Consider the following 13124-nt stretch of genomic DNA (forward strand, 5'->3'; position numbering starts at 1 on the left):
TCTGTTACATTAAAGGGGTTATCTCACGTTCGTTAATGGGTAAAATTGCAAAATGCTTGTAAAAAAAACAGCTACTTTGCAATTTACTTATTATTTAAAATCTCCTCCATTCTCAAGAATGAAGTGTTTTTTATTTTTGGCGTTCCCTGCTTGTTGCCTAAGTTGCACAGTGCTGGCAAACTCTTTCCCATAGAGCTTGTAAGGAGTGCGCTAAAGCCGGCCAAGTTGCTGGTGCGCATAGTTCGTTCTCGATTCAGCCAGCTTCAGTGCAACTTTGCTCATCCGATGCTACAGACACAAAGCAAACTTTGTATGACTTTGCTTGCAGCATCTGAGAGCGCACAGTCCAGGCCAGCAGCAGCACACTGTGCCCATGGAAGCAGGAATCCGCGAGGCTGGGGTCCAGTGCGCTCCTGCAGAAGATGAGGCAACCTCTTTAATATCTAAAGCCTGTATTTCAATTACAGTTTGATGGCTTTGTTTCAACTCCCATTATACTGGCGTTGAGACTAAATTATAATAATTGGGTCACATTATATTTTTTATCACATTAATATCCTCTCTTTCTTTAGGCACTACAGGATCTCATCTTCCAGTATTCTATTCCTCTGGTACATTAAGTACAGGCAAACCGAAATGCATCATCAGGCCCTCAGTGCTCAGTTCTGTATTAAAGAAATCATTGCCTATTGAATCTCATGTATCGGATAAGAGGAAACGGGACACTCTTGCTTCAGATAAGCTTCAAGCCTCCCCTGAAGGACGTATAGGTATATAGTTTGTGTTTGTTATATTAAAGAGGATTTGTTGACTCTCCTGACATGTTTAATTGAATGGTTATATTCTTTATGGCATAACAACTCTGTAGTGTTTTCTCAAAACTTTTCCAGTGTCCCTTGTGGAAATATATGAAGAAATTGATAACTGGATGTTGGCTTATACTTTTTTAACATTTTAGCACACTCTGCCGTACAAGTATACAGCTGCCGTACGTGTGTATGAAGCAGGCACAGGAGCTGTCCTTGCTCCATACAGGGCAGATGCCAACTGTAATTTATAGCCAGCATTTGCCCATAATAGAAGAGATAAGCGATACCGCCAATCATTGCTCTTTAACTATTTAAATATCGCTGTTAGTCTCAGACAATGGTATTTACGTGGCACGCTCACCTCTGCATATGGATCGGAACCCACCTGCAAAACTATCATAATGGACTGATAAAATGTAATTTTTTTAAAACATGTTGAACTCTGTAAACAGAAATAAGATCAAAACATCAGAGTTGCGGTTTTTCAGCCACTGCAATTTTCTCAAAAAATATAATAAAAAGTGATCAATATATTTTATGTACTGCAAAATGGTATCAATGAAAGCTACAGCTGAGCAGGCAAAAAACACAGCCATCACACAGCTACATCGACAGAAAAAGGTTATGGATCTCAGAATATGGCAAGGCAATTGGGTATCATAGTTCTCACATTCACCCGCATAATATAGTTTGTCAAATAGTGATTTTAGTCATAAAAAAAGTTGTAAAACATAAGTAAAATATATAAATTCGGTATTGTAATTGCATCTACCTGCAGAATAAAGTTAATGTCAGTTATACTGCATGGTGAATTACATGGAAAATAAATCTAAAAAAACAGCATGTTTTATTGTTTATTGTTCATGCGTCCTACCATAAAATGAATTAAAAAGAGATCAAAAAGTGACATGCACCCAAAAATGGTACCAGGAAAAACTACAGTTTGTTCAACAAGAAACTGCCTTCATACAACACCATTTACAGAAAATGTAAAAAGTTATGGGCATCAGAACATAGTCTTCCCGCCACCCCTCCCCCAAAAGGAAAATGGTTTTGATTTGTTTTCCAAGTCTTTTTTTTGCGCAAAAGAAGCTAAACACAAAAAACTATAAATTTGATTTTGATGTGATCATATTGAACCGCAGAATAAAGATATCATATCAACTATACCAAACAATGAATGATAAAGATAAAATATAGATTGCTGGGGGGGTTGTTCAAATTGCCTTACAAAAAGTGTAATAAGTGATCAAAAAGTTGCATGTACTAAAAAATGGCCCCAATAAAAGATAGCTTGTCATTAAAAATCTAAGCCCACACATAGCTCCATGATGTAAAATTATGAAACTTATGGACCTCAGAAGGCATTTTGTTGATATTGCTTCTACTAAAGATTTAATACGTTCTATTTACATCAAAATTATGCCACAGACGTACAACTTATCACCCAGAAAATAAGCCCTCATATTACTATGCCAAGAAAAATAAAAGTTATAGCTACTAGAACGCCAGGAAAAAAAATGGTCGCTCATAAGGGCTAAAAGTGGCTCTAATGCCAAGAGATTAAAAAGTAACTAAACTTTTTTTTTTCCCTTTCTAATCATCATCCTGGCATTGTAAAGTTATCCATTTTTGCAATATACGCTTCATGTTTACTATATTATGCTTTCTTCTTTCCCAAACACTATGCTGCAGTGCGGTTTCATTGTCCAGTTCATGCTCTTGAGCAGGGTGGGCAACCTTTTTTCTGCCAAGGGCCATTTGGATATTTAGAACGTTAGTCGCGGGCTGTACAAAATGATCAAATTAAAAATTACCCTGCTATATTTGGTCAAACAATTAACTCACCCCTAATATGATGGCTGGAACTACTTCTCTTTGGTGCTGCTGTATTGATTATGTTGCTACTTGTAACTGCTTTTCCCGATTTGCATTAGTCTGGAGCGCAATCGAATGTTTGTGATAAGTTTTGTAAAGAACTGATCCCACATTAAGCGGTTATGAACACAGATGCATATTACACTGCATATCTCCTCACAGTGGGAAATTCATCTCACATAGGAAACATTGGTGCCGTTTTAGCCAGGAAAATCGATGTAAATACTTTTATGGCCAAAAATGAGAAAAGTATTTTCGGAGTGAATTGTAAACCTTTTTACAAAATTTTTTTCTGGTTAGCCAATAAAGGTATCACTAAGAGAATACTTTTCTCATTTTTGATCATAAAAGTATTTACATCAATAACATATATATCAAACAATTAAAATCCACATGTTGGTGTCAGAAAAAAACACTTAAGTGTTCATGGCACTGTGTGCGCCCTTAGTCATGGAGAGTTATATTTGAACAGATTTTCTGGTGGTCAGCAGGATTTGAAACTGCACCCATCATGTATAAAGGACAGATTTCAACTTTCATTGCACGGTGAGCGGTTTAATCAATATTTTTTCTCAGTGTATCACATAAGAGACACTGGGGCTGGTGCAACTGATGCGCCCCCTGAGCCGTGGGGTACTCTGTGCCGGGCCGGTCGTTGCTAGGGGAGATGTCACAGTGGCGGTGACCAAGTCCGTGACCCAGGGCAGTCAATCAAAATGGGGAATATTATTTACAGGGGATTTATAGTTTTTATATATACAGTTCGTGACGCCACCTGTGGTATGCGGCTAAAGGGAGCCACCGCTGCGGAGCCGGTCCTCTGGAGCTGGTGTAAATGCAGCAGAGTTGGTTTAGCTCTCCACAGGTAGAGCTTAGCTCCAGGGCAGTGTAGATGTTGCCGTTATGAAGTAGCACTCGTGGTGCAGTGTAATGCAGGGAGTGATGGCGCAGCAGCACAGAGACGGTGGGGTGCAGTCTTCAGGGTTTTATTCACGATTTTCAGACTCCAAGTTACCAAGGCCAGGGTAACTTCCCACGTCGTCCTGTGCTTACTCAGGGAGGAGTTCAGCCAACCCTCGGGTACCTCCAGAGTACATAGCGGAACCCCCTTCTGTGCATTCCTTCTGGCCGTCTCCCTGCACCTCACACCTAGTGTCCCAATCCAGTGACCGCGGACCTTGTCGGGCGACGTCTTCTCTGTCCCCTGGGTTCTCTATGGCTACCTTCTTGGTGAGACAGATGTGGATTATGGCTGCAGTACCTAAAATACTACAGCCTCCGGTTTCCTAGTTGAGACTTGAAGAACTCTGCTAGTTTAGGGACCGGTCCCCTCTGTGCGACCTGACCCCTCCACCTTCTGGCAGATTCGGGCGTACGGGTGGCCTCCAGCACTACCCGTACCCCCGGTCCCTTCTACGTTCCTGGAGCCTTTCTCCTGCTTCTCTTTCTTTTCAGTCTTGGGCCTCTCCTCAGGCCCTCCTCCTGAGCAGAGCTCCTACAGAGCTCCTGCTCCCAACTCTTCCTCTCACTGAAGAACCCTTCTAGATTGTTCCACTCTCTCTTTATATCACTCCTTTCAATGCTCCCCTGATTTACTTCCTCCACCCACACCCACTATATGGTTCCCCCTACTTTGGTTCCTCCCACTCTGGCCTGGGACAGGGCTCAGCAGGAAGCGCGGCACATCTTGCCCTTCCAGCTGGTCTGGAGTAGTGTAGTGATGGATGCAGGTGTTAAGGTCCCGGGCTGTACTCCTTCCTTACCTGAGAGTGAGATACCACACCTCTGGGTGACATGCTGTACCTCTGTGGCGACCGAACCCTCAGGGGCGCCACACAACTACATCACTCATAGGAGACACTGGGGCTGGTGCAACTACATCACACATAGGAGACACTGGGGCTGGGGCAACTACATCACACGTAGGAGACACTGGGACTGGTGCAACTACATCACACGTAGGAGACACTGGGGCTGGTGCAACTACATCACACGTAGGAGACACTGGGGTTGGTCCATCTACATCACACACAGGAGACACTAGGGTTGGTGCATGTACAGTACAGACCAAAAGTTTGGACACACCTTCTCATTTAAAGATTTGTCTGTATTTTCATGACTATGAAAATTGTACATTCACACTGAAGGCATTAACACATGAGGAATTATATACTTAACAAAAAAGTGTGAAACAACTGAAAATGTCTTATATTCTAGGTTCTTCAAAGTAGCCACCTTTTGCTTTGATGATTGCTTTGCACACTCTTGGCATTCTCTTGATGAGCTTCAAGAGTTAGTTACCGGAAATGGTTTTCACTTCACAGGTGTGCCCTGTCAGGTTTAATAAGTGGGATTTCTTGCCTTATAAATGGGGTTGGGACCATCATTTGTGTTGTGCAGAAGTCTGGTGGATACACAGCTGATAGTCCTACTGAATAGACTGTTAGAATTTGTATTATGACAAGAAAAAAGCAGCTAAGTAAAGAAAAACGAGTGGCCATCATTATTTTAAGAAATGAAGGTCAGTCAGTGCGAAAAATTGGGCAAACTTTGAAAGTGTCCCCAAGTGCAGTTGCAAAAACCATCAAGCTCTACAAAGAAACTGGCTCACATGAGGGACCGCCCCAGGAAAGGAAGACCAAGAGTCACCTCTGCTTCTGAGGATAAGTTTATCCGAGTCACCAGCCTCAGAAATCGCAGGTTAACAGCAGCTCAGATTAGAGACCAGGTCAATGCCACACAGAGTTCTAGCAGCAGACACATCTCTTCAACAACTGTTAAGAGGAAACTTGGTGCAGCAGGCCTTCATGGTAAAATAGCTGCTAGGAAACCACTGCTAAGGACAGGCAACAAGCAGAAGAGACTTGTTTGGGCTAAAGAACACAAGGAATGGACATTAGACCAGTGGAAATCTGTGCTTTGGTCTGACGAGTCCAAATTTGAGATCTTTGGTTCCAACCACCGTGTCTTTGTGCGACGCAGAAAAGGTGAACGGATGGACTCTACATGCCTGGTTCCCACCGTGAAGCATGGAGGAGGAGGTGTGATGGTGTGGGGGTGCTTTGCTGGTGACACTGTTGGGGATTTATTCAAAATTGAAGGCATACTGAACCAGCATGGCTACCACAGCATCTTGCAGCGGCATGCTATTCCATCCGGTTTGCGTTTAGTTGGATCATCATTTATTTTTCAACAGGACAATGACCCCAAACACACCTCCAGGCTGTTTTAAGGGCTATTTGACCAAGAAGGAGAGTGATGGGGTGCTACGCCAGATGACCTGGCCTCCACAGTCACCAGGCCTGAACCCAATCGAGATGGTTTGGGGTGAGCTGGACCGCAGAGTGAAGGCAAAAGGGCCAACAAGTGCAAAGCATCTCTGGGAACTCCTTCAAGATTGTTGGAAGACCATTTCCAGTGACTACCTCTTGAAGCTCATCAAGAGAATGCCAAGAGTGTGCAAAGCAGTCATCAAAGCAAAAGGTGACTACTTTGAAGAACCTAGAATATAAGACATATTTTCAGTTGTTTCACACTTTTTTGTTAAGTATATAATTCCACATGTGTTAATTCATAGTTTTGATGCCTTCAGTGTGAATGTACAATTTTCATAGTCATGAAAATACAGAAAAATCTTTAAATGAGAAGGTGTGTCCAAACTTTTGGTCTGTACTGTACATCACACATAGGAGACACTGGGGCTGGTGCAACTACATCACACATATGAAACACTGGGGCTGGTGCAACTACATCACACATAGGAGACACTGGGGCTGCTGCATCTACGTCACACGTAGGAGACTCTGGGGCTGCTGCATCTACGTCACACGTAGGAGACACTGGGGCTGGTGCATCTACGTCACACGTAGGGGACACTGGGGCTGGTGCAACTACATCACACATAGGAGACACTGAGGCTGGTGCAACTACATCACACGTAGGAGACACTGGGGCTGGTGCAACTACATCACATGTAGGAGACACTGGGGCTGGTGCAACTACATCACACATAGGAGACACTGGGGCTGGTGCAACTACATCACACGAAGAAGACACTGGGGCTGGTGCAACTACATCACACGTAGGAGACACTGGGGCTGGTGCATCTACATCACACACAGGAGACACTGGGGCTGGTGCAACTACATCACACGTAGGAGACACTGGGGCTGGTGCAACTACATCACACGTAGGAGACACTGGGGCTGGTGCAACTACATCACACGTAGGAGACACTGGGGCTGGTGCAACTACATCACACGTAGGAGACACTGGGGCTGGTGCAACTACATCACACGTAGGAGACACTGGGGCTGGTGCAACTACATCACACGTAGGAGACACTGGGGCTGGTGTAACTACATCACACGTAGGAGACACTGGGGCTGGTGCAACTACATCACACATAGGAGATACTGGGGCTGGTGCAACTACATCACACATAGGAGATACTGGGGCTGGTGCAACTACATCACACATAGGAGACACTATGGCTGGTGCATCTACGTCACATAGTAGGAGATAATGTGACTGCAGCCTCAACTAGACGGGCGTGCATAGCGTGCTAACTATGCCCACGAACAACATACTCACGCTGGCACTGGCCAGCGTGAGGATGTAATCCTTCATTGCTTGTGCATGCTTACATTGTAAGGAGGAATTAAAGGGCCAGCGGACAAAAAAATGTGGCCACCAACCCAAGCAGTGTGATCCCTAGTAATCTGCCTGGAGGCCGATGGAAATGACCGTCTGATCTAGAAGTTGCTTTCAACTTCTGCTCAGCAAGATCTATTAACTGCCTTCAAACAATCTGTGTATGGAAATTTCCCTGTCTGAGTGCTAGGGTGTGCTCAAGTATGGGAAGTCCTATTCACAGACTTTGAATATAGTGTACAAATCTTGCTGCGTAGCAATTAAAAGCATCTTGTAAAAGAGTATGAACTGGACATTGCAACAACACTGCAGCATAATGTTTGGGAGAGAACTAAACAATATATGGTAACTAAAAAGCCTAACTAAAAGTCTAATAGGTATTACAAAGGTGATTATGTCAGTGATAACTATATAAGGAATACCTCAGACACATCGGAGATATGAGAAATATGCCATAATTTTATTAGATACAAATATTTTTATATATAAAAAAAACATCACATAGTAAGTGTTGGGAGAAGGACAGCTAAAACAGTAGAGGGATACAGGGTTCAGAATCCCAGTAAGTGACAAAAAGCACTACACTGACAGTCCCAGGTCACTGCAAACACACTATAAGCATATCAATTACAGCTGATACCAGAGAGACCAGCAAATTCAAATATGATTCAATAAATGTCAATACATAAATATCGCGTAACAGCTATAGATATAGGGGATCAACAAATGTCACATGATAATTCAGCTCAATCCATCATATATAAGCTGAATTCAAAAGGAAATTGGAGCTGTTTATAGTACATGTGAAATAATGGCTGGCGTGCCATATGGCCATCTAGTGGTGATGTTCCAGCATGCTAAGTAATAGAGTGGATGTTGGCTAGATATGAATACCTTGAGTCATGATGAAGAGCCTGGGACTTGTGAAAGCTTTTAGACCAAAAGTTTGCGAATGTGTCTCTTTCCTTGCCAATGTTCAGAGAGGTTTCAGAACAGAGGTCTCTGACAGAATGACGGCAAAAAGAAAGGACAAACTGAGCAATAGAACGGTCATGAGATGAGAACAGACCAGGCCCTTCACTAATGACCTTCAAAGAAGAAAAGGTGTTAAAACCAGCAGGAGGGGGGACAGCATAGTACAGGAACAATCAGTTTGAGACTCACTTTTGCATGCTGGGAGTTTCAAGCGAAACTTCATCATAAGTGAAAATAAAAAATGGAAGGGAGGCTAGCAATTGAATTTTATACAAGTGTCCATTAGAAAAATGCTTAGTTTTTTTCACATAGAGAGATGAAGGTATTGGAGAAGCCCGTTAACGTTAAAGAACACTGTAAATTGCACAAAGCCAACAGTGTGAAAGTATATATAAAGTTTGGATAATTACCTTATTTTTATGTTTCACAAGGCCCAACAAAGGTTCAGAGTCACTTTTCTAAGTCAGAGTTCGGCAAAGATCAACCGCCATCTATGTGTTTGGAGTCCTCCTCTTCAGACAAGAACAAAGGTGCTCCTGCTGCAAAGAAACCAAGAATTGATCATTTGAATTTCCCTACGTCTCCAAGCCACACACATGATTCTGATTGTATATCATTTGGTGGAAAAAAGGACATGCAGATTTCAGAGCTGATTGCAGAGGTTGCTAAATTTGCAGATACAAAACCAGTCCTTAAAGGTAAAGCAGTGTTTTTAGAATTTCAATGTTCAGCATTTTACGTGAATCCTGGACTTTAAAAAAAAAAAAAACAGAACACTACTGTTTGCAAAAATGTAAATCTTAGTTTGACTGTAGTTATTTCCACTTTTCTTTAAAAAACAAAACAAAAAAAAAACCTGTCCTCTCACAATGGCCTATTAAGTGAAGTTAGGACACTAGACCCTAGAGCATATCACCCTTTTTCAATGTAGAGTGTAGTTTTTTGGCAAAAATAAAATGAGAAAATCTAATCACTCTATACCCAATCTGTTCCATCTGTCCGGTTGCTACGCAGTGCTGAGCAATCATAGCTGTTCTCCCAATCATGGTCATTGCCCCTGTTGGACAAATAATCAGTAGATTTGATTTTCACGGTCATCTCTATGCTGACGACACCCAATTATACACCTCTATTGACAACACGCCGGCATTATTACAAAACAGCATGGATTGTCTTTCCGCTGTCTCTATCATCATGTCCTCCCTCTATCTGAAACTGAACCTGTCAAAAACCGAACGGCTTGTTTCCTCCCTCCACTAACTTACCTATACCCGATATTGCCATTTCCGATTTTGCGGTAAAATAATTATTGCAGTAAAAACGCATTCATTTTTTCACACAGTACATTGCTATCATGTATTAGTATTTATAAATTCTGCAGGCTACAATTTTTAAAACTCATGACCAACAATTAAGTAAAAGGCAATCACAGGGCCTTACTCTTGGTAGCAGTCACTAAGCTAAATTTACCAATCATGACTGCAATAACATTAATTTTCATAGTGACATGATCAATCATGACCAACAATTAGAACAAGTTTTGTCACTGATCTTTCCTGTCTTTTACACAGGTCTGTTATCATAATGATTGCTCATAGTGAATTTAGACAGTAATTTGACATTGTAACCGTGCACTGATGCTTCAAATTGCATATTTTATTGCTTTTGGATGATCTTCTATTATTGTATAACAATATAAACTAAACTATTTTTCTTTTTTTTTTTCTTTTTTTTTTAGGAATAGACATTAACCAGGTGGTACAGATATTAATTCGAAATAGAACTGAGAAAAACAGAAATGAGAGCCAAGACAGCACTGAATGACATTTTTTGTTTTTCCACAGTGGATGACCTAAAGAATCCGTATGCTGTGTTTGTATATTTGTTTGTTACGTGTTTAACATTTGTTACAGTTTTTAATAAAATATTTTACTTTCTTTTTGAAATGGAATTTTTAAGCGTTACCTTAGCTGACATTGGGGTGACTGATATGGTATAGAAAATAAATGGCCATCTTAATTTCTCATAATATTACAAGTTAACTTGTTTTTAAAAAAAAAGCATTTTGTCGCGTGATGGTTTATGTGCTTTCCAGGTCTGGGTCATTCCATGTCAAGTGAACCAATGAATATTACAACTATATGTTTAATTCTTTTGAGAATTTGTTCTTTGGTAATACTGTGTTAGAGGATGCAAAATGTGAAAAAAAATTCTATAAATTTTAGTTTATTTTTATAATTAATTTTCAAAGTTGTGAAAAAATGTGAATTTCTGTGTTGCATCCCTTTACATTTCACCATTCAACTCAGAACCGTGCAGGCTTTCAACAGATCTGTCACAAGACTAACTTTGTTAATATTTTACCCATGCGGAATCCAACGCAAAATTTAAAAACACATTTCCGAAAGATCAATATGATATTAAATTTGCAAAAAATTCAAATGTGCCTCCTATGCTCCTAGCAGGACCAGCTCCAGGTTTTTGTGGGCCCCGGGCGAATGAGTCTCAGTGGGCCCCTTTAGCACATACCACGATTCATGATGCACAGATATGGCGGAGAAATATAGGTATACAGTCTGCCCCCTAATCCTTCACATATGCAAACATGCACGCACACACACAGTACGCAGACATGCACGCACACACACACAGTACGCAGACATGCACGCACACACACACAGTACGCTGACATGCATGCACACACACACACAGTACGCAGACACGCACACACACAATACGCAGATGTGGCACCCCTGGGGTCTGGTTGCCACAGTAATAGAAATATTATGTCTGAGAGCAGGTGGGAGGTTTCTCTGGTCAGGAGCCCTAAGCATGCAACACTGCCCGTCCAGACCTGGGAGGGGAGGAATCTGCCCTTATAAACTGGGTCTGGGGCGGGATTAGGTTAGTCAGAGTCTGAGACTCAGAGCCTGGAGAGGGAAAGTGAGAACTAGGAGCTCTGTAGGAGCAGGAGCGATTGCCAGAGGCTGGAAGCTAGATAGCTCGCCTTGGCTGAAGACACTAAACCCGGACACGGAGTCCGAGGCTGTGGGGACATCCAGGTCCAGCAGCAGAATCCAACCGGCAGGGGATTCCATGTCCTCTGGCCATAGAAGCCCGGAGGCACGGTCACAAGCAAGGGACCAGCACAGTCATCGTGGAGCGGAGGCTAACAGAAGGCCCCAAGTCACCGGCCATACGGGTGAGCACCACACGGTATACTCAGGGATGTGGGTTACTTCTACCCGCATAGAGCAAGGTAGCCAGGAAAGAGTGCAGATAGACGGGGAGGCCTACAACTCCACCTGGCCAGGGAAGATCCTGCTTGCTCACAGACTGACCAGGCCTCTACTGCTAACCAGTACTCCCGGGAGGGTCTGCTTTATAACACCAGTAAAGACCCTGAACTGCACTACACGTCTCTGTGCTTCTTTGCCGCACCAGCACTACCAGTGCTGGGATGCTCGTGCACCATCACTACCATCATCCACACTAACTGCCCTGAGGTTATACTTCTCCCGTGGGGAGTCATCCCATTCTTAGCTGCACACACAACACCGGCCTCAGCGGTCTGCTTTGCAGCGGCGGTCCCCACTGACCGCAATCCACGGGTGGCGTAGTCAGACAATTATCACAATACTAAGACTGCCACTGAATTGACCACCCTGGGCACGGACCGGGTCAGCGCCACGGAGACTACAACCCCCAGCGATCCGGCTCCAGGTATCCCCTGCACAGCACAGGCCCAGGGGGCGCGTCAACTTTGGCGTAGTCGGCAGGATTCAAACCAACCCGCCCCAACGGGTATTGCGTGCCTGAAAAAAGACTTTTGCACTTACCTGAGAGAAGTTTCCCGCCGTCCGGAGTCGTTTCCCGCCATCGGACACCATCTTGGGTCGTTTCCCGCCATCTTCTGCCGTCTTCCCGCCATCCGCAGCCGCTTCCCGCCATCGGACGCCATCTTCGGGACGCCGCGCGGGAAGAAGATGGGCGTGGACGACGAAAGCGCGCGAGATCTGAAGCTCCGCCCCACGCTCCGACGCTGCGTAAGATCCTGGAAGGGAGGAAGAGCGACGCTGACGTCACAGGAGCGCGACACCAGGTCCTCGACCCAGACGATCGACTGCGGAGCCGCGGCCTACGGAAAAAGAGCATCGCAAGGTAGGCCACGGTCCGCTAGGGGGGGAAGGAGGATACCGAGGGGAGCTCCACCGCCACACCGGCCGCCAGCGCAACCGCTGCTGCGGTCATGCCATTCACCATGCCCTATATCCCGGGGGCAACCTGGCTACCCCAGTACTCAGGGGAGTCACATACCCTAAGTGACTTTAGGGAAAGACTGGATAGCCTCTTCCAGGTATACCCCCTCACGGAAGATCAAAAGGTGAGCATCCTGGTGGCCCAATTAATCGGGGCAGCCCAAAGGGAGGTAAAGTCCTGGCCAGCTAGGAAGAAGAGGACTGTCTACTAGGCCGGCTGAAAGACACATTTGATACCCGAACCTCAGCTGAAATAAAACTCAGATTTTACGGGTGCAAACAGCGGGCACATGAAAGTATAAGAGACTATGCTCTAAACCTACAAGAGGCCCTGAGAGCCATTAAGCAGGCAGACCCTGACAGTGTGGGGAATGAAGACAAGCTGTTGACCGAACAATTTATTGAGGGTCTACTGTGCAATGCCCACCGAACCCAGTTGTGGGCAATGGCCTTACAGGACCCTGACCTGGACTTTGCACAGTTCAAGGACAGCCATCCGGGTGCTCCGAGAACCGGCACCAGGTGGTGCTGTGACCCACAAGCGCCCTGC

At 44.1% G+C, this 13124-nt stretch overlaps 1 protein-coding gene across 9 annotated transcripts in view; it reads left to right on the forward strand.

Annotated features, from left to right (window-relative positions):
• The window catches only part of LOC141265450 (uncharacterized), a 239138-nt gene extending 228930 nt beyond the window's left edge, over positions 1-10208 (forward strand). For all 9 annotated transcript variants that reach the window (XM_073678575.1, XM_073678579.1, XM_073678582.1 and 6 more), the window contains 3 exons: positions 573-770; positions 8747-9013; positions 10054-10208. In XM_073678575.1, coding sequence (XP_073534676.1) covers positions 573-770; positions 8747-9013; positions 10054-10139 — 551 coding nt within the window. In that variant the 3' untranslated portion in view covers positions 10140-10208. The remainder of the gene's footprint in view (positions 1-572; positions 771-8746; positions 9014-10053) is intronic.
• The last annotated feature ends 2916 nt before the right edge of the window (positions 10209-13124 follow it).

Source organism: Phyllobates terribilis, unplaced genomic scaffold, assembly GCF_046119375.1.
Source record: "Phyllobates terribilis strain yellow unplaced genomic scaffold, ASM4611937v1 Scaffold_4__5_contigs__length_816908805, whole genome shotgun sequence".
In the NCBI taxonomy this organism is placed as follows: Eukaryota; Metazoa; Chordata; class Amphibia; order Anura; family Dendrobatidae; genus Phyllobates; species Phyllobates terribilis.